The following is a 26,559-nucleotide window of genomic DNA, read 5'->3' on the forward strand; positions in this document are numbered from 1 at the left end:
TTTACATGTGATATTTCATCAAATTCTCACAACAACCCTGTGGGGCAGGAGTGATACTTCCTGTATTTCACAGCAGAGGGAACTGAGTGAAAAGTTGATGAGCTGGCCAAGGTAAAACAGGTAGCCCGTGACAGTTCAAAAGCTGTTTAAAGCATTTTTATATTAAAATAGAGACTTTGCAGTAGAATCCAAATTTGTATGATTTCTTTTTTTTTTTAGTGGAAGACCTCAAAGTACTTGTGGAAAGGTGTTTTGGCCATGCCTCCCAGAATACTATGGTCATAGTTCCACTTTCTTCAGGATTTGGTAGAAAAACTGGAGATGCCCTGAAAATATCAGTCCAGTGAAGCCACGTTATTACCCCCACTTTACAGATGAGGCAGCTGAGTCTCCCAGGGCCCAAGTGATCTGGTCACAGAGGTAATCTACCTCCCAGTCCAGGGTTACCTCACCTGTGCTAGGCAGACCCTCGGTTGCAGCCCAGTTCTTCCATCATCCTTGGAGATAACATCTTCTTATTCTTTCTTTCCTAATTTGGAACCCAAATGGTTTCTTTTTTATGGCACTGGGATTATATTTTGAAGGCTTGGAGAAGTAGATGTAGACAGTATTCTACTTCTTATGTAGAGGAGCCTATGGAAAAGGTAGGATTTAAATTAGGATATGACGGGAGGAAGGAAGCAGAGTGGGAGAGGAAGGGAGATTTTTAAGGGCCAGGGAAAAACGTTTTGAGGTAGATAAGCCTTATCTTTATTAAGGGGCCCAAAAGCATAATACAATTTTTTAAAAAGCCTCCCTCCTCCTGGCACTTTGTGTTTTGTCCTAGTAGTAGTCTCTTCTCAGGTAACAAAGCTGGGCCTGGTGTTTCATTACACATGTGTTTGTAATGTTCCTCCCCACCACCCCAGAGCACTGCAAGGATCAGGAAATGCACCCTTGTCTGTGTGCTTGGGAGAGACAGAAACTGCCACTTCTCTGAGGGAAGACGAAAACGAATAAGCCAGCCACAAGAGCTTGAAGTACTCTTCTGGAGGGTGAAAGCAATGGCTGGTAGAAGGAGGTGAGCACCACGAGGAAAGATGGCTTCCAGCTTTGGTCCCGCTTAGCAGCAGCTCCAGCCACCAAGCCAGGCCTGGCGGGATGTGCCACTAGACCACCATGGACGCAGCCCACGGTGGAGCCCTGCAGCTGCAGCAGCTCCCGCCCACGAGCAGCGCCAGTTCCCTGAGCGACAGCTCCTTCTCCTACAAGGCAAGAGCTTTCTCCCTGGTTGTGGAATTGTGTATTTGTCTGATGAGAAAGTAACACAGTAACAGTACAGCATTAGCTAACAGATATGTGCAGGGTACCTGGCAGGCCCTCCACACACTCAGGAGGATGTGGAATCAAAAGTTAAGAAATGCTCATTAAAATACATAAAAGTAGGGAGAGGGAGAAACATAAAAATGGAGATGTAGAGAAATAGTTTTTAAAGATACATTCTTAGAAGATTTCTTTTTTAAAAAACTACCTATTCTGTTACTTGGACATGACCTTTGTGCATATTTCAGTATATTTCCTTCCTGTCTTTTTCTGGTATCACAAATTTTGGGGATCAGATTATACACAAAGGTTTGTATCCTGGTTGTTGCGCTTAATCTTCTTTGTGTAATATTTCCCCGTGTCACTGCATAGTGACCATAAGAATGCTTTTTGAATGATTGCCCAATAATCTGTTGAGCTGCATCAACATTTGCTGGACAGATTCCCTATTGTTGGATGTCCAGGTTGTTTCTAATCTGAGGTGACTATAAATAATGCATTGAACATTCTAGAATGCATGCTGTTTTGCTATCTCTAAAAATTGGCCAGCCCTGGGGGAGGCAGCCCCTCCCTATTCAGTGAGGCTACAAATGGCAGAGCATCAAAAATACAGAACATAAGGAAATACATGAATATAATTAGTCCTGTGATGAATGGATGCCAATAGACAAATACAGAATCTCAGAAAACACAAAGCACTCTCCCTGAGATTTCTAATAACTTTCCACTTTAATCACAAATTAATTCAGTTCCTTATTATAGCAGTACATTCTTGACAGAGCAAAGATAAATAAGTTATGGTGATTCTGCCAGAGAGCTTAAAAATTGATGTGGGAAAAAGGCATGTGAACAAAGGGTTTTGAGCTAACTGAAGTACCAGGTGGGATAAAGGGTAGAAGACCTAGGTTTGAATTCCTATTCTCCTTACCAGCTAAGTGACCTTAGACGTATGGCTTAGCCCCCGGGAGCTTCTGGTATGGGTAGAATGGTGGTAGTAATACCTCCCCTCCATCCCTCACCTCTCCATAGCTGTGTGAATCAATGAAAAAGCACCTGGCCCAGTGTTAGGCATGCAGGAGACTCAGAAATGCCTCATGGTTACAAAGAGGAATACATAAAGGTGCACAGAGCAGAGGAAGGTATAGTTAATTCTGCCTGGGAATTGGGGACATTGTTTCTAAGGGGAAGTGCTTTCCTCCTTAATTTTGTTAATGCTATTTTGCTCGCAAGTAATTAAAACCCATTTCAGAGAAACTGAGGCAAAAGGGGAAATTATTGTAAGGCTACAGAGTAGCTCATAGAACCCAGGGGCAAGAAGGGCAGTGGAGCTTGGAAGGTGCTAGAACTCTTACTCCCACCTTCAAAAGCAGGAAGCTATGATTGGCCCAGCTTGGGTCAGGTGTCTAACCTGGTCCAGTCAGCGGGTGGCCAGGGGGTGGAGTCACACAGCAAACACCGTTTCTGGGGCTCCAGCACTGTAGGCGGCTGTCAGAGAAAAGTGTTTTTGTGGGCTCTGCTGGCTGCCCCCAAATCATCTCTTACCACTGGGGCAAGGAAAACATCGAGATCCCAAGTCCAATGTGGTCAGTGGGATAAAGTTAGGAGCAAACAGCTTGCCGTGAGTTGCAGCCCTGCCATCTGCCCTGCCCAACAGAGATGGTTTCTGGTTGTTAGGAAGGGTGGTCAATGAAGAAGAGACCAACAGGCTGGGCTTCCAGGAGGCAGCCTTGCAGCAGGTCCCTGGCCTGGAGGCTCTGCCTTGGCCTGAAAGAGTCACACCTCAATTTCTTCTATTTAGTAAATAGGCATTTCAGCTGGACACCTGCTATAGCAATCCCTGTACTGGGTGGGGTGGAGCTGTGTAGATGATCAATAGCTCTTCCCTGAAGGAGCTTACAGTCCAAGAGAATGGTAGGGGAAGCCTTTTGCCTCAGTACCTGCCATTCAGGACAGAATTTGGTGCAAAAATGGAGACACAGCAGGGTGTTCAGAACGTGGCCTTCAGAATCAGAGAGAGTCCAGGCTGCAAATCCCGCTCTGTCACTTGCTTGCATTGGGAAAAGTCATATAACTGCAGAACAGTTTTAAAGCCATCATGTAGGGTGGTTATAAGGATGACCTGAATTTGCAGATGAGGAAACCGAAGCTGCCTGCCCATTCCCTATTTCTGCCTGTGGAAATCCTTCCGTCCTTCTAGCTCCAGCTCATGTATCCCGTTTTTCATGAAGCCTCTGCCAGTCTTTCTGGAAGGAAAATATAGGTCCTTTAACACACTTCTGTAGCTAGTCCACAATTACAACTATAATCATCATCATAATTATAGCAGCTGATGTTTGTTGAGTGCTTACTATGATAGGGACTGTACTAATCCTCACCAAAGCCCCTTGGGATAGGTACCTTGATAGTCCCATTCTACATGAGGAAGCTAGCACAGAGGTTAACATGCCCAAGGCCACACTGTCAATAGGTGGTAAAGCTGAGATCAGGTCTGTGCACTGCCAAGGCCCTTCACTTTACCCACCATTCCCTGCTGCCTACATTGTGCCAGCTACTCTGCAAGGCCCCTTCTTTCCCGGACACCGGTTATCAAGTACTGAAATGGCAGTTGTGGGGAAGGTAATGCCTCACCTACTGGAAAAAGTAAGCGTCAGGTTGCTGGCCTGAAGCCAGGTTACAGGTGTAGGAGCCTGGTTTGTCAGACTGCAGCGTATCTTGTATAACCCCCGGAGCAAGCCAGAATGTAGTTTACACTTAACTGTTAGCAGGTTTAAGCCCAAGGGATTGTGGGAGGTCTGCTTAAATAGCAAGTGGTGACTGGTCTTGTCGCATATTTAAATAAAGGCTATTGTTGATAGATGTAAAGCAGACCCTGAACAGGAGAGCTGAGCTCTCACTTGCAAATCAATATCCAAGCAAGGTTCCCTGTAGGCTGCTTTTGTGGGAAGTTTCTTTGCTTTTAAAGTTGTATCTGGTAAAAGATAAATTTTTGGATCAGAGAATATCAGAACCAGAAGGATCCTTAAAGCTGTTGCTAATAATAATGACAGTAAAAATGAACATTGTAATAATAATAATAGTAACAGCTAGAATTGTTTTGTATTAAATATAGGTAGTATTTCAACATGTGCCTTCTTTCATACAACATGACAATCCTGTGAGGGTTTACAATCAGCTCCATTTGTCAGAGAGTTGAAGTAATTCCCCTGAAGTCACACAGCACTAAGTGACAGAGGCAGGTCTGTTGGTCTTCAAAGTCCACACAGGGAACTTGAAGCAGAGAGAGAAGTGACTTTGGTTTTCACTGCCCCTACCCTTGATTTTGCGGTCTATTGAAGCCACAGCTAGAAGCAGTGAGTCAGAATCCTGCTGCCTGCAAGTGGTTCTGACCTCTCACCAGTTCCCTTGCCGGTAAGGCTTCCCACTCAGAAGCTGCTCTGTAAACACAGGGACCCAATGTTCTGGATTGCTCCTCATGTCCATGCATATTAATAGAGCCCCTTTTCATTCACACAATGTTCCAGTTTGGACTATATATAGGTTCCTGGTAGTTGGGAGGCCTCACTACTTCCTCACCTGTGTCACTGGGGACCAAAGTGTTGGGGAGACCCGTGTTGAGGTCTGGCCCTGCCACTTGTTCCCTCTGACTTTGGCCAAGGGGCTTTCTCCGGCAACTGCGATCCTCCACCAGGAGCAGCCCTCATTGAACTATTTGCCTTCAAATCGAGGGCAGCCCTTGCTTCCCACCTCCCCTCCCTTCCTCCCCAATTGAATCTGCTCAGTAAAGTTGCGAGACGGTTGGGAACCCAATCGGGTGGTGCCTCAGAAGGATTCCCCCCATCTGACACTGGGTGACGGAACTCAAGAACCGAAGATGATGCAGGTGACGATGCCAGCCCGAGGCCACTGCAAGGCAGTGCTCACTGCCTGCCCCTCAGCACCGTTTGAGCCTGCGCCTTTTCTTAAGGGACAGAGTCACTGATTCCAAGGTTGGATCCCTGGTCCGGTTAGCTGTCCACATGTACTCATGAACACCTAACACTTTAAATAACTTCAATGCAAACACTTGGGGTGCTTTCTCTGTAAAAGAGCATGATGGGCTGTCCAGAGGTGGAAGCCGCCCAGGCACCACGCCTCACTTCCTTCCCCACCAGCAGACTTGGACACCCCCGTTTTACAGTTTCAAGCTCCGAGGCTTGAATGAGGAGTCCTCTGACTATTTCATGTCAGGAGCCCTGCCGGTTGTCCCCTCAACTCCATCCCTTCCCAGGCTCTTGAGGGCAGCTAATAGGTGTGTGTGCAGACTGTGTGACCCCAGAGCCAGCGGCACCTCCTTTGTCTGACTCTAAATGCTTGTAAAATTGAACCAGTTAGTATTTCAGAAGTGTTTGGGGCATAATTAGTGTTGATGAAGCCCTTTGAAAGGCTTGGATGAAAGGACATTAGTTACGTTGTGCTGTAACTAATCATGTTTGTCTGCAGCCAATTATGCATGGAGATTAATGTGCTTGTGGAAATGGCTTCTTAAAAGACCTCAGCTGCCTGTGTCACTAGTTGGATGTAGCACTTATAGGGTGGGGTTACTTTTTTCTTAATTTGTTTTGCCACCTTTGGACTCCATACAATGGGAAACAGTCCAGAGATGAAGTCAGCCCTTTAGCTCCAAATCCTCCCATCCTCACCTTAGGCAAGTTATTTCACATCTCTGAGCCTGACTTTGTTGTCTATAACTCCTAAAAATAGAGCCCATCATAGTACCTACTTCATAGGGTTGTTTGTGGCCCAACAGTGATGCATAGAAAGGGCTGAGCAACACACCTGACCTATATCCAAAAATGCTCTGTAAAAATACCATCCTGTATTATCATAATAACCTTTTAAGCTTGTTTTTGCTGCTTTGATTGGTTATCCTTGTGAGTTTTCCAGTTTTCTTGTTTGGTTCCCCACATCCCCCCATCCTCCTCCCTGAAATATTATGGACGTATCAGTGTGGCCCCAGCGGTGGGTTTCCCTCCTTCCTTTCTTTACCCCCACCTGGAGAGTTGTTAACAACACATTCTCAGGCAGCCTTATGGATTTAGTCACATCTCATCAGAGGACAGCTTGGTCCCTCGGGGTAAAAACAAAATAGCTACCTGTCACGGGTTGAAACTGTGAACTATATGAAACTACCATTTTTGTAGGTCAAAAGTGGTGGTATATTGGCAGTTCCATATGGTTCACCCTAATTCTAAGTTACTGAGGAAGGGCTTTTTCCAAATTACATCAGGAAGTTCATGCACCAGCTCCGAGTAAGGGGTGCTGTCATCCCAACCTGCAGAGGAGAAAGGAACCTAGGCCTTAGTAAAGCAGATCTCACCAGCCCACCTGCCCACCCTTGAACTGCAGCTGTGTGACCCACCAGATCTCAGGCTTCTGCACAATACCTGGAGCTGGTGTCCAACGCTCCTTTGTCTCCCCATGAAGGTGATACAGCAGCTTGAGGTGGTGTTGGAGCCAGAACCAAAATCCTCAGGTCTCCTGCCTGCCCCAGGCAGTTCCTGTAGCTTTGCTGCCAGTTAACTCTTTAATGATCATTCATTACCCCTGGTACAGTGAGTTCCTGGGCACAGGGCCCGCCTGGCCCCAAGATCTTTGCCCCTTGAGTTGAGGTCCCTGCTTTGTATCTCTGAGAGGCACACGTAATGAAGGGTTTCCTTTGAGGTCCTTAAACCAACCTTCTAAAGAAACACCTCGTATTTCCTCACACATTCTTTTAATTAACATCTAAAACTGAAAACTTTCTTTCATAAGTTTACATATTTACAAACTATGTAATTTCTCATACATTTAAATACTTGTATTTAAACACACACCCCTAACACACACACACACACACACCACACACACACCCCACCTGAAGCTCCTGGAAAAAGCTCTTCTTTAACAGTTGGAAATTTTACGTCATTCCCTTTCTCCTTGATTGTGTATTTCCCTTCAGTTTCCCCCACAGAATTTTATCTATTATCTATCTACCTATCCAGTTTTGTCTGTCTTTTAACACTTGAAATTTTACAGATACCTCTCATACTTCTCTACCAGAAAGAACATTGAGTATGTAATCAAATTTCATTTTTAAAAATTTCCTTTGCCAGAAGGTTCATAAATATTGGTTCAATTCAGGGTTTTTATAATTGATATGCTTGAATAAAAGCAATTTATGCAATATAAAGTTTTATAATAATTATTGAGCAAAAAATAGAACTGTATTAGGAATGAATATCTGAATGAGAAGAATGGGACTTTTTTCAATATTCATGACAAATATTACTGAATGAGATAGAATTTAGCATCAATTCTGTTGCAAGTTTTTGTTTTTATAACTAGAAGTGCTGAGAACTTGTTCACATAAATACCTGGAATGGAAGAAAACAAAATTTAAGCAAGTAAATTTGAAGATCTAATCGACTTTATTGAGGGATGTATGAATCAGGCAGCATCCCATCCAGCAAGTTGTGAGATGTTCTGTTGAACTGCAGAGAAGGAAAGGTTTTTAAAAGTAGAGAGGGGGCAGAAAAAAAGAAAATTATTAGCAGGGAATCCATTGTTTTGGTCCATGTCACCCTCCTAAAGAGAAAGGAAGGGGTTTATCAGTAAATTTCCTAGCGCTGACCAGGTTGACTGGTTAAAGGTTATGTTTCTGGGAATGTAGTTTTCATGTGAAACTGCAGTTAGGAAAGATTTTAAGTCTTGGTTTGCTGACATAGGCCGTTAACATTGACTGACTCCATCTTTGGGCCTTTTAACAAGCAGTATCACTAAATTCTTTCAACTCCTTTCAAGAATGTGCTAAAGGTCACACATAATGATAAGCTATTTTTATTGACTAATTAGCTAACAATATGAGTAGAGCCTCCTTCATTTTTATTCAAAGCAAGTACTAGACAACTTTAATTTACAACAGGATTTGTTTTGCTTTTACAATGTAAGGAAGGAACTTTTCCCTTCTCTCCTAAGTACTTTGGCTGGTCTATTAATTAAATTGACGTAAGACAGATGAACAGGAGAAAATTTTAATTTCATATGTATGGGAGCCCCAAAGATATGAGGCTCAAAGGAGTGATCAAAGCAGGCAGCTTTTATACCTTTTGGAAAAAGAAACTATAATTTTGTGAAGAATTGACAAAGTAAAGGGGTTTGAGCGTGGGATAATAAATTAGTGAAGAGGTAACAAGGTTTGTTTGTATAGGCATTCCTTGGAGATACTGTGGAGATTCAGTTCTACACTACTGCAATAAAACAAGTCAAGTGAATTTTTGGTTTCCCAGTGCCTATAAAAGTTATGTTTACACTATACTGTAGTCTGTTAAGTGAACAATAGCATTACCTCTAAATAAATAATATGCGTACCTTAATTTAAAAATACTTTATTGCTAAAAAGTGCTAATAACCATCATCTGATCTTTTCAGCAAGTTGTAATCACTGATCACATATCACCATAACAAATATAATTATGAAAACATTTCAAATATTGTGAGAATTCCAAAAATATGACAAAAAGACACAAAGTGAGCAAATGCCTTTGGAAAAATGGTGCTGATAAAGTTGCACATTGCAGGGTTGCCACAGACCTTCAATTTGTAAAAAAATTCAGTATCTACAAAGTACAATAAAATGAAGTATGCCTGCCTGTACAGCCTTCTCAGCCCTAATTTCCCTATCTCTGTTGATAAGGATGTCTCTCTTCCTCCTGGTACAAGGAGGGTGCTTTTCACATGAGTGCTTTATTTCCTGCTTTCAGGGGGACAGAGAAGGCTCGGCGAGGCCTTCTTGCATTAGCTACTTATTAAATAACTTTAATTCAAAATAATCAATATACCAGAATGGCGTGTCTTGCCATATTCTGCTCCCCCTCAGCAATTTCTGTGATGTTTACCAAAAAGGCATTATCAATTATGCCAGTGACTTGTTCACTTAGAGGCACATTGTGTTAGCCTGGTATATCCAGAAAGGGGTGAGAAATTGAAATACTGTTAATTTTATTACCCATTTTCCTCTACTGTGTTGCAATACATACACTTTAATTTTTATAGAGTATAATGTAAATATTACAGATATTTGCACATTTTTATACTTTAATAGCTTAGTTATAAATTCTTTATCACATGCTTGGGTATATTTCTGTCAAAACTTAGAGCTATAGGTATAACCTAACTTACAAAGCTAGTCCTTATTGTCCAAACATCAGTCAAATCAGACTCTGATTTCAGAATATCCCAACAAGGGTCAAAGTCTCCCCTTCTGATGTCCTGCCTTAGTGGGAATATATGTGAGAGAAGGAAAGGAAGTAATTCCTAGAATGGGTGTTTGTCACTAACGAAACCCCCTGGGAAACAAAATTTCAAACTTCCCCTTGGTTTCTTGATGGTTTTACAACTTGGGTCAATGTACCAGAGTAAGATTCTGCCCGAGTGAGGGCCAAGCCTTTCTCTGATAAGGTGGGAGGAAACGCCTGTGAAAGTTGGGAAGTGGGAACTATGGGAAGCTAGCAAAGAGCATAGAAGGAGGTGAGGATATGGTGACCAAATAAATCCCTTAACCGGTCAGTATCAGCGAACTCTTTGTAGGAGAGTCTCTGTGGCCCCCAGCTGAAGGGTTTGGCCTTCCAGACCTCACTCTGACTTCTCTTTAAGAAACAGTCCTAAGGATGTCACCGAGACCCTCCCTGTTACCTCTGAGCCCAATCTAGCCAGTCCACTTCTTTTTTTTTTTTAATTTTATTTTGGTATCATTAATCTACAATTACATGAAGGACATTATGTTTACTAGGCTCCCCCCTTCACCAAGTCCCCCCCACATCCCCGTTCACAGTCACTGTCCATCAGCACAGTAAGATGCTGTAAAATCACTACTTGTCTTCTCTGTGTTGCACAGCCCTCCCCATGCCCCACACACACTATACATGCTAATTGTAACGCCCCCTTTCTTTTTTTCCCACCCTTATCCCACCCTTCCCACCCATCCTCTGCAGTCCCTTTCCCTTTGGTAACTATTAGTCCATTCTTGGGTTCTGTGCTTCTGCTGATGTTTTGTTCCTTCGGTTTTCTTTTGTTCTTATACTCCACAGATGAGTGAAATCATTTGGTACTTGTCTTTCTCCACCTGGCTTATTTCACTGAGCATAATACCCTCTAGCTCCATCCATGTTGTTGTGAATGGTAGGATTTGTTTTTTTCTTATGCTAGCCAGTCCACTTCTTAAGCCTTCTCCCTGGATGCTAGTTTCCCTCCCTCCACCCTGGACCCCTGCCCCAGACACACAGTGGCCCTCCCAGTCCTCAGGCTCTCACACATGTCCCCCTTACCTCTCAGTGCCTGTGAGCCCTTTTTCCCGGGCCTTACCATCCGCATTGCCTTCTTCTCATTCCTCAGAGGCCCCATGTGTGTTTCCATGGGCTGTGGAGTGGCTTTTTCCACTCCAGCTCTACCCTCTAGGTCTTCAGGTCTCCACTCTGAAACATTCTTCTGAGGTGTCTCCCCTGACATCTCAGTCCTGGGGCTCCCCACACACTAGATCAGGCCCCTGTGCCTCTCCTAAGTAGCTCTAACTGCAGTGTGATTAAGTAATTAATTGTTTAATATATACTACAAGAACAAGGACAGGGCATGGCACTGAATGAATGCAAAAATACTGGAATGCCGTTCCACCCTGCCCTGTATTTCATCTCTTGTACCCATCTCTAGTATAATATTTTAACTGTCTGTATTCTGCCCTAGCCTGGGAGCCATTGGGTCAAGGAGCAATTCCCCAGCCCCTGATAATAGCTACTCTTAATGCCTATCTTGTTTCAGGTACTGTGCTAGAGCTTTACATAGTGTGTAGTGTGACATGAATGCTTAGAATCATGAGCTCTGGTGTCAGACTACCTAGGTTCTAGTCCTGCTTTAGCCCCTTACTGTCAGTCTACCTCATATCCTCTATGCCTCAGTTTCCTTGCTGAAAAATTAAATAATAGTATCTACCTTACAGGGTTATTATGAGGATTAAATGAGTGAATGTATATGAAATACAGTTGACCCTTGAACACCACAGGTTTGAACTGCACAGGTTCACTTTTGGTAGATTTTTTTCAATAAATATACTGGAAAATTTTCTGGAGATTTGCTACAATTTGAAAAAAACATTTTCTTTTTACTAGCTAGCTTAAAGTATACAGTATATAATACATATAACATAGAAAATATGTGTTAATCAGCTGTGTATGTTGTCAGTAAGGCTTCCGGTCAACAGTTAGCTATTAGTAGTTAAGTTTTGGGGGAGTCAAGTTATATACAGATTTTCAACTACACACGGTGGTGGGGAAGGAGTCTGTGTCCCTAACTGCTGCATCGTTTAAGGGTCAGCTGCACTTAGAATAGTACTTAGTGTCTGGTAAGTGCTCAGTAAATGTTGTTTGTCCTTATTGTCATCATTTCTAACCTTTACAGCAAGTCTGCTCTGTCGGTTTCGAAAGGGTGAGCTCTCTCTAGTACACCCAACTGCCCCCCACTACTACATGCCTGGCATATAGAAGGTTCTCATGATGTCCTGTTGTTGGCTGATGGATGTTTCTAACTATTCTAGCTAATATTTATTAAAGGCTCTGAGAAGTTCTGTAGTAAAGAAATCTGTTTCCCTGAACCCTCCAACTTCTACCAGAAACTATGCTTTATTATTTCTATGGGATTATCTCATTTCATATTTGCAACTGCCCTGAGGGTAAGTCCTTTTACTAACTCCATTTTATAGTTGAGGAAACAGATGCTAAGAGATACGCCAAAGTCATGCTGTCGTGAGTGACAGAGGCTGGATTTAAGCTGTGGCCTAACTGACTCTAAGCCTGACCTCTCACCCACTTACTGTGCTGGAGCAGTTCCTTAGTAGCATGGTGTCCTCCAAAGTTTCCAAGAAATCCTGTCTCTTGCAAGTTTCCTTCTACAGACCTCTTCTGTCCACAAATGTTGGTCGAGTGTGTTGGGGGTGCTCAGCCTCAGCTGGGTGCCATGTGGAGGTTGGAAGCAGAAGCCAGCCATACACAAAGAACTCAGACTGGAAGTCCAAGAGTTTCAATTATGGCCCTTCGACTGCCTTTGCCACATGTCACTGAGCCAAGTTAGATCAGACCTGGTGCTCAGAATGAGTTCCTCCTTTGAAATTCAGTCACTTTATCAGCACCTCTCTCTAGTGATCTGTCTCACATTCTTCCTTTATTGCCATTTATCTGTACTTAGATTAAGCCATTTATTCAGGAAATATGATTATCTTCTGTTGATCAGCAAAGACAAGAGAGATATGGGGAACCCAAATGAATATCTTTTCAAATGAAAGGAATGAAGAATTCTGCCCACCCATTTCAGGTGATCGTATTTTAAAAGGTAATGAAGAAATCTGTGACAAAAATAGCATAAGGGGAGGGGAGAGAGATGGGACTTTATAGGACCAAAGTTTTCTATACTACTGAAATTAAATTTATATTAATCCAAACTGGATTGTTATAAATTAAGATGACAGTTATAATCCCTAGCATAGTCACTAAGGAAATAACTCAATAATATGTAGTAAAAGAAATGATAAGGGAATTAAAATGGTCACTAGAAAATATATCTATTTAACAAAAAAAAAAAGGCAAAAGGCAGCAGTGAGGGGACTGAGAAACAAAAAAGGGACCTAAGACACACAGAAAAAGCAAAATGGCAGAAGTCCTTCCTTATCAGTAATCATATTACATGTAAATGAATAAAACTGTCCAACTAGTAGGGAGAGATTGGTAGAATAGATTTTTAAAAAGCATGATCCTATTGCTGTTTATACAAGACTCACTTTAGAGTCAAACACAAAACTAGGTTAAAAGTAGAAAGATGAGGAAAAATATTCCCTACAAACAGCAACCAGGAGAGCTAGAGTGGCTATACTAACATCAGACAAAATAGGCTTTAAGACAAAAGTTGTTTTGAGAGACAAAGAGGGACAATATGTAATAATAAAAGAGTCAACCCATCAAAAAGATGTAATTATAAAATATGTGTACTTAACAGAGCCCAAAAATACATGAAGCAAAAATATAGTTCAGCAGTATTAGCTGAAAACTTCAATACCCCACCTTCAATAATGGCTAGAACAACTTGCAGAAGATCAGCAAGGGAATAGAGACTTGAACAACATTATAAATCAAGCAGACCTAACACACATCTATAGAACATCCCACCCAACAATAGTAATATACCCATTCTTCTCAAGTACACATAGAACATTCTCTGGGATAGAGCATATGCTAGGCTACAAAACCAACTGCAGTAAGTATAAAAAATTGAAATAATAGAAAATAGATTCCTAATCAAAATCTAATGTAATGAGAAATCAATAACAAAATGAAATTCATAGCAGTAAAGTGGGAAATTCACAAATATGTGGAAATTAAACATCTACTCTGATATAGCTAATGGGTCAATGAAGTTATCACAAGGGAAATTAGAAAATACTTTGAGACAAACTCATCCTAAAATTCATGGGACCCTAAGTAGTCAAAACAGTCTTGTAAAGAGAAGAACAAAGTTGAAAGATTTCAACTCCTTGATTTCCAAACTTTTTACAAAGCTACAGTAATAAAAACAATGTGGTACTGTTGTAAGGCTGGATAGACAAATCAATACAGATATAAACTTATGCATTTTTGGCCAATTGATTTTCAACAACAGTGCTAAGACCACTCAGTAGGAGAACCCAGAGCCACAGTTTGCTTAACCTACAACCTTATTTGAAAAATAAGGTCCATTTGCTTCCTCTGTCCTCATGGCTGCAGATCTGGGGTATAAAGGATGGTAGACAGTCAATTTAAAATGCCACAGTGTTCTCTTACCATTAAGCAACTGCTTCCTCTGGTTGTTACAAGTGTTTGACTAGACCAGTGTTCTACAAAATTGATTCTGTTAGTTTTTATCGGCCCACTAATTGTTCTTCTGAAAGGATGGATCCCTGGAATTCTCTATTCCACACATATTTATGACATTGTTGTTGGGCAACTGCTGCATCTGAGGATGTCTCTCCCTCCACACTAGGTGAAACCTCAGCCTTGACAGGGGAGGGTTCTTGACTCTGATTGAGAAAGAATTCTCAAACAGGTCAGATGAGTGTAGGTTAGGAAGGAATTCATTAAAGCAAGAGTGGTAGTGAATGGCAGCAGCCATGCAGGTAGAATAGAGGGAGGAAAAAAAATTCATTGAACTCCTGCTCATCATAGAGCGAATCGCTTGCCAACTCCTGAAGCCAAGGTCACCTGGTGTCCAGTGTTCACTTGAATCTGCACAGCAAGGAAACTAAACCCCTACCACCCAGGATTTGGGGGAGCTGCAGAACACTGGATAGAGTGAGATTGTGTTCTGAGAACTTCCCAAAGCAAAGAAAGGAGATTTGGGGGCAGGCTGCTAAAGAGCATGATCATACAGCTGCAGTCCCATCTGGACCACCCAGGTGACAGGATCTTGCAAGCCCAAATCAGAGATCTTAGTAGCCTTCCCTGCTTGTCTGAAGTAGGACAGAGAGAGAGAAGACTAGTGCTTAAATACAGAAAATTGAATGAAATAGTGAAGTAACAAAGACACTTACTACTGGGAAAAGGGTTATCTCATTAATCTCCCAAGGGACTTAGAAGAGTACAGAGACAAAATGCAGTAAGTTGAGCAGCAAGAAGGCATTATTTAAGGCAAAGTACACACTCAAAGAAAGGAGAATGTCGGCAACCTCAGAGAGGAGGTGTGCTTAAAGGCTTAGGATTCTTTGAAGGATTTCAAGAGTGGTGCAAGGGGCCAGGGGGTTGCATAGGCTCAACATGTGGTCTCATGATGTCTATGTCCAGTGAGAGACATTGTATCATCATCCATAGTCCTGTAGATATTATGTTAGATGAACTTAATTGATCCTGTTCTTCTCCAAGATAATGGATAACCTCAAGCAGTGGGGACATATCATTTAGGACTGCTTGCTCTGCCTTAAGATAGGGTCAGTTGTTGGCGAATTACCATAAAACATGGAATCTTACTTCGTAACCCCCTGGTTTTTAAAATGGAATCTTAGTCTTAAGATGGAGTCCCTGTGTTCTTACTACACTATTTATATCTTAGCACTTTTCACCACAGAGAGGCAAAATTGATCGCTATACTTGTCCCATGTCCCTGCTCTACCTTAGCATACTCATAACATTGCAAATATACTAAAAACCTCTCTATGGTACACTTTTAAAAGGTCGAAATGGTAGGCTTTATGATTTGTGAATTTTACCTTAATATAAAAGGTAATGATGAGTTAAATAAAAGATATTCTGTATTCACAGGCTGGCCTTGAGCATTTAGAGTCAGGCATTAAAATGTGAAGACATTAAAATACCTTAAGTTAGCAAAAAAAGGGATAGGGAAAGATAACCAAGCAGTAGAGTGATGGACACACAAGTCAGATGAGTGAACAAAGCGATCCGTTTGTAAATATCCAGAATAGAGTCAAATCTTGAGCCCCAGCCTAAATTGCTGGATCATTAAGCAATCTTGATCCACTAAGGAAGTATATCAATTAGCTATGGCTGTGTAACAAACCACCTGAAAACCTAAGTATAAAAATGACAACCATTTTAGTCAGGACCTAAAATTGAAATCAGAATCTCAAGGGAATATGAGCATTTCAATATTGATTTCATACTATTCATAATAGTCAAGATGTAGAAACAACCTAAATGTCCATTGATAGGTGAATGGAGGGGGAAAAATATGCATATGTGTACAATGGAATATTATCCAGCCTTAAAAAAGAAGAAAGTCCTGCAATATGTGACAGTGTGGATGAGCCTTGAGGACATAATGCTACGTGAAATAAGTGCTATGGACTAAATTTTTGTGTCCTTCCCAAATTTATATATTAAAGCTCTAATCCCCAAGAATGTGATATGGAGGTGGGACCTTTAGGAGATAATTATGTCATGAAGGTGGAGGCCTCATGAATGGAATTGGTGCCCTTATAAGAAGAGGCATGAGAGAGATAACCTCTCTTCCTGACATGTGGGGACACAGCAAGAAGGCATCCATCAGCACACTGGGAAGAGGACTCTCAACAGGAACAGAATTAGCTGACACCTTGATCTTGGACTTCCCAGTCTCCAGAGCTATGAGAAATGAATGCTTATTGTTGAAGCTACCACCGGGCTCAGCTTGTTATAGCCAGCTGAACAAGACAGTAAGCCAGTCACAGATAGGCAAATACTGCATGATCCCGCCTATGTGAGGTTATCTAAGATAGTCAAACCCACGAGTCATAGAGTAGAATGGTGGTTGCCAGAGATTTGGGGGAGAAAGATGGGGAATTGCTAATCAACAGGCATAAAGTCTCAATTATGCAAGATAAATAAGTCCTAGGGATTTTTGTATCTCTAGTTAACAGTACTGTATTATATACTCAAAATTTTTTAAGAGGGTAGATTCTACATTAAGTATTCTTACAATAATAATTTTTTTTAAAAAAAGAAAGAATCTGCCTGTAGCATCTTACTACGCTGATGGACAGTGACTGTAAAGGGGTCTGTGGTGGGGACTTGATAATAGGGGGAGTCTAGTAATCATAATGTTGTTCATGTAATTGTACATTAATGATAGCAAAAAAAAAAAAAAGAAAGAATCTGGGCAGGGTCAGTAGTGATGGCTTGTCTTTGCTCCATAGTATCATCTGAGGTGCTCAACGGGATGGAGCCTCAGCTGGAGTGGCTTGATCAGCTCGCACTTGGCTGAGATGGTTGGGCCTCTGTCTTCTCTTGGTGTTGACTGGGCCCATCAGATATCTCTCTCCTTATGAATAGGCTGGACCTCTTTACACGTGGCTGGGTTCCTCTGAGCAGAGTAGAAGCTATAAGACCTGAGCTCCGAAGTCCCAGACCCTCATTTCTCTCTTATTCTAGTGATCACAGTGCCAACCCAGATTCAGTGGTGGAGAAAAAGCCCCAGGTTCAAGTGATGGGAGGGTGACATGTGCATACAGGGCTGGGAGAAATGGTTGGCAGCCATCACCGCAATTTACTACAAATGGTAACCCCAACTTTGGGGTGATATAATTGTGAAAATATAATGGTAAAAGTCCTGCCTCTCCACTAGGCCTCCACAAATACCACCCCAGTGAGGAGGGGAAGGGGTGCTTCATTAAGCTGGGTGGGGTAGAAGTCCAGGCCCCATGTGGTCTCTGTCAACCCTGTGGGCTAGAGGGGAGTGCCCCACTGGACACCAGCTCCCAACTTGGCCTTCTCTGGTGGCCCCAGCAGGGGAGTCGGGGTACCTCATTACAGCCTTGGAAGTTTGGAGATCTCAGCTCCCTACTTGGCTCATGCTGGCATGGGTGGGGTGGGGTCATGTTTTTGTCATGTGATATTTCGAGTATGATGTAATTGTCTAAAAGCTTTCTGCCTTCTTGGCTGTTCATCTCCTGGTCTTTTGACTAAAGAGAATGGACTTTTCTTGGAGATTTTTTGTCTGCACAGGTGGTATTTCCAGGTAGCCAGTTTCTTCAGCTCTAAATTCAGGTTAAATAAGGCAAAATGAATGCCCAGGGAATTCACCCACCCCCCGTTCCGTTCTCACGTGCCCTGGGTCGCTGGACTGCCTGCCACCTTGCCATTGTTAGTCTTCTTATGTTGTACACAGCAGAAAGCGTAGAGAAGTGTCTGTTCCAACTTGCTGGAAATAGAAGCCCTGTGATTTACTTTTTAAATTAAAAGTTACAAGGGAATGTTTTTGTATGTAAACAGCATTTGAATATTTAAGATAACTTAAGATTCCTTATATTTGTACAGGTAACTTACTTATTAGACTTAAAAGAATTATTTAGTTCCATTGTAAGGTTTTGTTTCAAAAAAACTAGATTCATGAATCTATTTTATAGCAAATATAACTTTTTGTAAAAACCAAAGTACTGTGGATAGCCTTTTTTGTCTACAAAAGCCACCCCTCTAAGAAAGGAAAGAACAACAAAAAAACAACAATGCTTACGGTTACCAAGAGTTGGACTAACAATAAACGTGCTCCCAGCCCGTTCTCCATGAAGCATTGGCTCTATTAGGCTCTTCGGTTGCAAGTAATAGAAACCAGCCCTCAAGCCAAAAAGACTGTGGGGTGGCTCCCAGAATCCAGGGAAGGGCTAGAGAAGCCGCTTCAGGAGGGACAGGAACCAGGATGGCTCCCGGAGTCCGACCTGTCCAGGCCAGCCTTGGGCAGGAGCTAACCCAGCCTTAGTCAGCCTTCATGTTTCTCAGCCCAAGATTTGGATCCCAAGAGTTTCTGACCCGTTTGGCTTGGATCAGGTTTGGGCCATAGGCTCCTCCCTGTCCAGGGAAGGAGAGAGTGCTTTGAATGACAGTCCCCACAACACTGTCCAGTGGGGAGCTGGGAGGAAGGGAAAGCCCCCCACAGCACAATCAGGGTGCACTTGCCAGAAGAAAAGGAAAGTGACTAAAGTGTCAGGCAAGCGAGCATCACAGATGTCTACTGCAGATGTCAGTGGATGGATTCCAAGTTAAGAGCCAGATTGGTTTGGGAAAGCCGAGTTAGACCAGGAGAAACTGCCTGTGAGAGCCTCTGACCTGCCAGTGCGCGGTGGGCCTCCCGGCCGAGGACCGAGGATGCAGTGTTTCCCAAACTCGGTTAACCACGCAATGCTTTTTCCCTCAGAACCCAGTTGACATCTTTAGGAACCCAGTTAGGGAAGCACTGGCCAGGTTGATCTCCAGTGACCCTTTTAGCTCTGAGATCCTGTGATCCTACAGAGAGGACTTAGTTTCTGCATAATTCTATCTAACTGAGAAGAGACAGCAAAAATCCATGACACAATACAGATGGTGAAGGTGCGAGAAGCGCAGCTCAGGCTATGAGTGCTGTCTGGGGAAGTAGAAACCAGCTCCCCTGGGTCCATGAGATGCCCCCAGGGACCACCTGTTAGCGAGATGTTATAAAGTGCAGTGAATTGAACTCAGTTTCCTGTCTGGCCTGATTGTTCACTTGGTTTCTGTTGGCAGTCTGGCCGTGTGACCGGAGGCTTACGTCAGGACTGGAGGGACCCCTAGACATTATCTGGACCAGCACTTACATTTTCCAGACAAGGACACACAAGCCTGATGAGGGAAAAGGACTTGTCTAAGGTCATGTGTTGACAAGGCAGCAGGTGTCCTGGGTCCTGGCTCAGCCCCCTTCCTTAAGCCACAGTGTCCCCTGCTGATGGAAAAGTCAAGGACAGCCATGGAGAAGGCATCAGTAGGCCTCCTTGCCCTCCTTCTACCCTACCCCACGGCCAATTGCCCTTCTTGGGGAAGGCGCCCCCATCTGTCTGGACACTCACCATTCCCAGAGAGGGAAGAGAGGAGGTCAGAGGGCTGAGCTCAGTCTTTACTGCTTGCTAGTTATCTGCCCTCCAGACGGATTGAAGGATTGTGTGTATCTGTTCACTGCTGATTCGATAGGGCCTGGCCCAAGCCTTGAAGGATGGGCAGATTTCACAAGGGAGGGCAACTAGGTGGGAGGACCCTCTTCAGCAAAGGGGGAGTTGGGGAAGGCCCATCCTGAGAAGGGAGGATTCATATTTGGCTAAAATAGGACATTCCTTGGGTGTTTAGTGGTGAAATAATGTGAGGGTGGGTTGGGGATGTGGTATAATGCAGTTCACTGCCAAGTCAAGTACCCTTTGACCCAGCAGTCCCACTTCTAAGAATTTATCCCAAGGGAACAATCCTTATAAGTGCACAAAAATGTGTGTACTAGGACATCAGTCACAGCAATATTTAAGAAAAGGAAACAGCCTAAGTATCCTAGAGGAGCAGTGATATGAAATATGGTGCATCTAAACAGTGTGTTATTTGATGTTTATTAAAAATGATGATTTTATATGCCTGATGGGAATGTGTTTATAATATTGTAAATAAAAGAACAAGTTATAAAACAGATTGTAATCTTATTTTTATAAATAAATTAACATTGCTATTCATATCTAAATTTATGGGCAGAAGAAAAGTTTATAACAACAAAAATGTTTGTCTTAATTATCTCTGGGTTTTAGAATTACAGGTGGCTTTTCTGCTTTGTTGTTCTTGTTCTTTTCATTTATATTTCCTAATAATTCTACAAGATGAATATGTTTGAAATAGTTTTTTAAAGTAAAAAAAAACTGCCATGCCAAAGGCTCTAAACCTTATTCCTAAGGTGATGGAAATTAAATTTTTATAAATTGAAGCCAGTTAAAAGTCTCCTTGAGACCCCTCTGGGCACATGAAGACTCTATTGATAAAATGGCAAATAGTATCTTTGCCTGTGTTTCTCTTATAAATTCTGATTTCTGAATGTTGCTTTCCTGTGCAAACATGGTGAGTTCATACGTTAAGAAGAACAGCAGAGCAGATTTAAGCCTTTTCAGGGCACTGTGACCTGTGGATAAAGGATGGTGCTTTTTGAAAGTATCTAATTCAGGGTGGTGTTTTGTAAACCAAGAGAGCAACCAGATTAATCTTAGCTAGTAAAAGTCTAATAAAGGGTTGGGAGTGTGGCCCTGTGATGGGTATTTTTCTGATTTTTGTTTTAGACAGCAAACAGTTGGGCTTCAAATGTATCCTGGGGTCCCTTAGCTGAGGCCCAGCTCACATCTGCTCCTGTGCACTTTCCTTACAGGAAAACCTGATCGGCGCCCTTTTGGCAATTTTCGGGCACCTCGTTGTCAGCATTGCACTTAACCTCCAGGTACGTTTCAGTCACTAGCACTGTCAAGGGCAGAGGTAGCCGAGGAGCCAGGGTGTCTGGCACAGGCCCAGCTGCCACCTCGCTGTGGGGCGTTGCCTGCTCCATCCCTGGGCCGGTCCTGGGGCAGTACCATGGGGGTTGTTCCAGAATCGCTCCTGATTCGTTGCCCCCTCTTCAGCCTCTTATGGTCCCTCTTATGACAGTTCTCCATTGCTTAAAAGCTCCTGGGGGTGCCCTGCAGCAGCTCTGTAGGGCGGTTCTGAGGTGAGTTCACAGGTTTCTCGGAGGGCCCCCAGTGGGACTGAGCCCCCCGCCCCCCCCCATGCCCACGGCACTGGGTCTCCTGTTAATGCACTCTCCTTGGCGCTCCCTCCCCTGCCTCGCTTCCCCACTCCCTTCATTGTGCTTCCTGGAATCATCTCCCAAAGCAGCTTCCTGTTCCCCAAGTACTTATGTCGGGGAACCCAGACTAAGACTCGGCGCCTGCGGACAGGATAAATCCTACTGCGCCGGCCAGCTTCTCCCTGCCCACACCACCCAGCCCCAGCTGGGGTGCACCACTCCCCCTCGCTGGAGCAGGCATGGGAGCACACGTGTACCCGGTACATCTCGGCTCCCATGCATACACGCGTGGGAGTGTTTCTGAGGTCACGTGCTCTTAGCTGCCTGCCCGAGTTCACGCTTTTCTTCCTAGAAAGCAGCATGGGTGCCTCCATGGGCTTTTGTGCGGCTGCCATCATGGTCCTCCCCAGACAGCAGCCTTGGCCCTCCAAGTCAGCACGACTTCCTAGCTTTCCTTCGTCACTGCTTCAGTTTCTATGCCCCAAGTTCACATTTCCAAGACAAGGAAGATTGGCCCTACTTGGGCCAAGTATCCAGCCAAGGGAGGGCAGGGTCCACGGATACCCAGAGGGCTGCCCAGCAGAGCAGCCTGTTCTTCTACAGACGGAGGTGTAGCCGAACCAGCACCCCAAACACGGGGGCTCCTGGGCATTGCAGGGAGAGGGAGAAAGCCAACCCAAGGCCAGGCTAAAGGAGGGGGGCCTTAGACCATGGCTTCCACCCCAGACTGCACTTAGTCTGGGATCCAGGCCTTACCCACCTCCCCTGAGGCTGACTCTGAGGAAGAGGCATGTGTATGTTTTCAAAACTTCCCAAGGAATTTTTAAGGTTTCCCAGCCAATTTGAGAGCTTCTGTCTTAGGATAACCATCTTATATTTAGATCGCCACGGCTTTCTTCTCTGAATAAGTACTCCAAAAAAACCAGACACATCTTCCCAAATAAAAGTGGGGGTCTAGATTTAGGATACGTGCATTGTAGCATCTTTTCCCCAAACATCTGAGCAAATCACATTCTTTCTTGGATTTCTAGAAGTACTGCCACATCCGCCTGGCAGGCTCCAAGGACCCCCGGGCTTATTTCAAGACCAAAACATGGTGGCTGGGCCTGTTTCTGATGCTGCTGGGTGAGCTGGGCGTGTTTGCCTCCTATGCCTTCGCTCCACTCTCGCTGATCGTGCCCCTCAGCGCGGTCTCCGTGATAGGTAAGACCGCAGTCCCCCCATCCTGCGCCCCAGATGCACTGCCTGTATGGCCACAGTGTCACTGCCAAGATCAAACCAGCGTTTGCTGTGATAACAACAGCTAACACTCACAAAGGCGTCATACACATTTGGTTCTGCTCTAAGCACTCTACGGATATTAATTCTTCTAACCCTCCTGGCAGTCTTTGGAGAGAAATACTGTTATTATCCCCATTTTACAGATGAGGAAACTGAGGCACAGAGCTGTGAAGTTACTTCCCCCAAATCACACAGCCAGTGAATATCAGGGTGGAGTACAAACTGGACTGTTTGGCTCCGGAATCTGTTTAAGATTCAGAAAGTTTATCAGAATTGCTCTTTATTTCTACCACAGAAGGGAGATAAACTTTAACACATTCTTCCTAATACCATTAAGAGATAAGTTTTCATAGAGGTCAGGTATCTGGTGCCTCTAAGAAATGCACATTCAGCTTATTTCTGAGCTTTTTGCATCAACTGATACCATCTTGAAAACATCAGTTCCCTCATCTGCCATTTCCCTGTAATTTCTGTAATTGCAGTACCAGTGTTTCGGAGCATTCGAACCAACTAAAAGACAAAGGCTCTTTAATGTTTATGAGGCCAAATAAAGTAGGAATGAAAAAAAATTTTTTTAAATAAAAGATGTAAGCAGGGAAGGAGAACAATAGATGTTAGTAGATTAGTGAACAATAGCTTTTTGTACCAAGGAGCAGGGACAGTTAACTTGCCTAGAAGTGTTTCCCACCACCTTGCTGGCAAGCACTACAGTGCCTAGAAGCTCTTCCCTGCTCTTAAAAGAAAAAGTCACATTTTGAATGTTTTTCTTAATGGAATTAAGAGAGCTTTTTCTACACCAGGGGTGGCATATCCATGGCAACTATGTGCCCCTCCTGTGCCCAAGGCAGACATCGTCAATCAGTCATTGCATTCTTTTCTGGTGAGCCTCGGTGGGGCTCAGGATTCTCAGAGCTTCAGGCAGTCACTACCAGTTACCAGGAGTTGGCACAGAATCGGAAACCCATTTGCTTTCCCTGATCCTATTAAAAGCCCCTCTTTTTCTTGACCAGGATTGGTCAACGGGAAGCCCACCAGGTGAATGAGGTCCTTGGGCATGCTGTGTTCTTTCCCACACAGTACTGTTTTAAAATATAATTTGAATGCCTTTAGTCGAGGCATATAGTCTGTCACAGTCCCAGCCTTTCCCTGTTGTCTCACATCTGGCCTACTTTGTACATTTATATATTGCCCAGCCACTCAGGTATTTAGAGTTGTCCTCTGCCCATTGCTGAGGTCTCCAAAGGGCACTCAGAACCTCTATTTGTAATGAGGAATAAGTAATTGAGAGACTAAGGACTTTAAATCGTGGTCTTTGAATTTTAATAAGGATCAAATAATCAAATTCTTAAAAATAATAGGCTGAATTATAACGATGAGACTTCAGATATCAGCCACTGGAAATTAAGGGGCTCTTCGAGCTTCTTAAATCATCCAGTGAAAACTAATTATTAAAAATAGGTAAATATTAATAACCACCATGCATTGGGTACTTACTACTGATCAGTCACTGTTGCAGGCACTTTAGTAACAATGATAGCGCAGTTCTTGAGCACTCACTGTATTATCTCATTTAACTGCCCTGATAATTAGAGAGCGGGTATGTCCAGTGCTGTGTGGATAGACTGACTCTCAGAGAAAGAGGAGAGGAGGTGGAGAGAGAGGGAGGGAGGAAAGGGACAGAAAGTGGCAGAGGAAGAGAAGAAGCCCTGATGTGTAGTGTTTCTGACTTATAGACGTAAATATCCCCGTTGTGGCCGATCTCAAACTGCCAGTGGTTTCCTGAGTACTTAGGTCAGCAGACTGGTACAGGTACCGCACACTCTCTCATAGACTAGGAAACTGGGACTCGGGCGGCGTGCCTACCCGAGAACACAGCCAGAAGAGGCGGAATCGTGACCCGGGTCTGTGAGCGCCAGCCCATCCTTCAGGGCAGTCACAGGACGCTTGAGTCCATCAGCCAGTAGGAAAGAATCTGGGAGAGAAAAGAACCAGGGGGTCAGTGTCGGAGGCAGACATCACAGAGGAGGGAGCAGGAAGAGCCCCAGCCTGCCACAGGCCTGCGTTCAAGTCTAGCCTCCCTTGCAGGCTGCACGGGCTTGGGTGGGTCTTCACCTCTCCTGGCCTCAGTGTCCGCATTTTTCAAATGGGAACAATGATAGCACCCACCTTGAAGGGTGGAAGTGCCAGAAATGACCATGTGAATTCCTGTTGTACGAGTACCCAACACACGGTGCTCCTCGCCTTGTAGGAAATCCTCAGGAGCGCTCAGGGAGGAACCTCCCTTTCCGAGGTGGGATAACAGGAACCAGAAGGAGCCGAGCTCTTGGGAGCATGGGTGAGAGGTTAGGAAGTACCCACTGCAGAGCAAATTAATCAACCCAAAGGGCATGGCAAGGGGACTCCATTTGACTGATAGCAGCCTCATTCTCTTTTCCCTGTGTTTTTTTTTAATAGCTAGCGCCATCATAGGGATCATATTCATCAAAGAAAAATGGAAACCTAAAGACTTTCTGAGTAAGTTCACTGATTTGAGCCCCTGTTCTTACTTTTATGCTTGTACTTTTTGTTCATTATAAAAGCAGCTCACCCCAATTTAGAGATCATCTGTCTCCTGCTCCCCTCTGTGGTTCTATAGCCCATCCTCATAGGGCTCTGAGAGCTGAGTTTATAAATCTGTGGCTCTCAAGTGTGGCTCCATATTAGAATCATCTGTGAGACTTTTTAAAGTGGGCTTCCATTCATTCCATTCAATCAGTATTTATTGAGCATCTGTCTGTTGGTGGGATTTTAAGAAACTGTTTCCCTAACAGAGTTCTTATGCAACAAGAAATAAATGTGGATGTCAGACATAAGAGATCAGAAGTTATATTTTATTCATAATAAAAGCCAGATTAGAGCATGGAGCTGCTCACTCTCATCCCTAAATGCCCCAGTTACCAAGTAGTCCTTGGACCAGTCTCCCAAGGAAACTGAGTTTACAGAATGGAACACAAACTCAGAATTACTGCTTCACATAATCTGGGTCAGAGAAGGAAGTTATAAGAGCAAAGCCTCAATGTTTAGACTGAGAATGAAAATAAAAGACATTTAATGTAGTATTACATTTTCTAAAGACAGTGGAATAAAATCAGTATATTTAGTTTATCCCAGAAAAATCTAGACGCCTTTGTTCACTTTATGTGCAGCTCAGAACTCACCACCCTTCTCAGCTTTTCTGGGCCTAAGCTGGACCTCAAGAGGCTTTTCAGCAACTCCACAGGGTGAAGTAGGTGAGATAGGACCCCAGGGGAGACTCAGGACACTCTTGTCCTTTAGCCGGGGGCATGCCTCGTGGGTCCCTATTAGTCATGGAGTAGAATATTGATCGTATTCAAACGGTTCCCTTGGGAGTAGGTTAAATAGCCAGGAGGGAAAGGATGAGGTAGTTTTTAAAAGGAAGGTGGTTCTTTTTATCTTGCCCATAAAGCAATTCTAGCTTTAAAATGTTTCCCATAAAATGCATGTTAAAACCACAGTGCAATACCAGAATGGCTGAATGAAGAAGAAAAAATCTGCAGTTTTACTCTCACACCCTGTGGTGGGAGTGTAAAGTGGTACAACCACTTTGGAAAACTGTTTGACAGTCAGTACTAAACTGATCGTCCACATATCCTACGACCCAGGAATTCCACTCCTAGTTCTATGCCCAACGGAAATACATACATAGTTTTTCCAAATGGCATGTATAAGCATGTTCATAGGAACATTATTTGTTATAACCCAAGACTGAGACTGTGTGAAGGCCCGTCGGTGGTAGGATGGGTCAGTTGTGTCTTACACAATGGGCTGCATGTAGCAGCAACAGGAAGCACCCTCCATACACACCGCAGAGCAGCT

General features: G+C 43.6%; 1 protein-coding gene across 5 annotated transcripts in view; it reads left to right on the forward strand.

Annotated features, from left to right (window-relative positions):
* The window catches only part of NIPAL3 (NIPA like domain containing 3), a 49,222-nt gene that overhangs the window by 2,249 nt on the left and 20,414 nt on the right, over positions 1-26,559 (forward strand). For 4 of the 5 annotated variants that reach the window (XM_036914724.2, XM_036914725.2, XM_036914722.2 and 1 more), the window contains 4 exons: positions 909-1,251; positions 20,992-21,060; positions 22,434-22,605; positions 25,138-25,197. In XM_036914724.2, coding sequence (XP_036770619.1) covers positions 1,159-1,251; positions 20,992-21,060; positions 22,434-22,605; positions 25,138-25,197 — 394 coding nt within the window. In that variant the 5' untranslated portion in view covers positions 909-1,158. Of the gene's footprint in view, positions 1-219; positions 421-908; positions 1,252-20,991; positions 21,061-22,433; positions 22,606-25,137; positions 25,198-26,559 lie in introns of those variants that run through there. The other variant, XM_057499847.1, reaches the window with a different exon arrangement.

This window comes from Manis pentadactyla, chromosome 4, assembly GCF_030020395.1.
Source record: "Manis pentadactyla isolate mManPen7 chromosome 4, mManPen7.hap1, whole genome shotgun sequence".
Classification (NCBI taxonomy): domain Eukaryota; kingdom Metazoa; phylum Chordata; class Mammalia; order Pholidota; family Manidae; genus Manis; species Manis pentadactyla.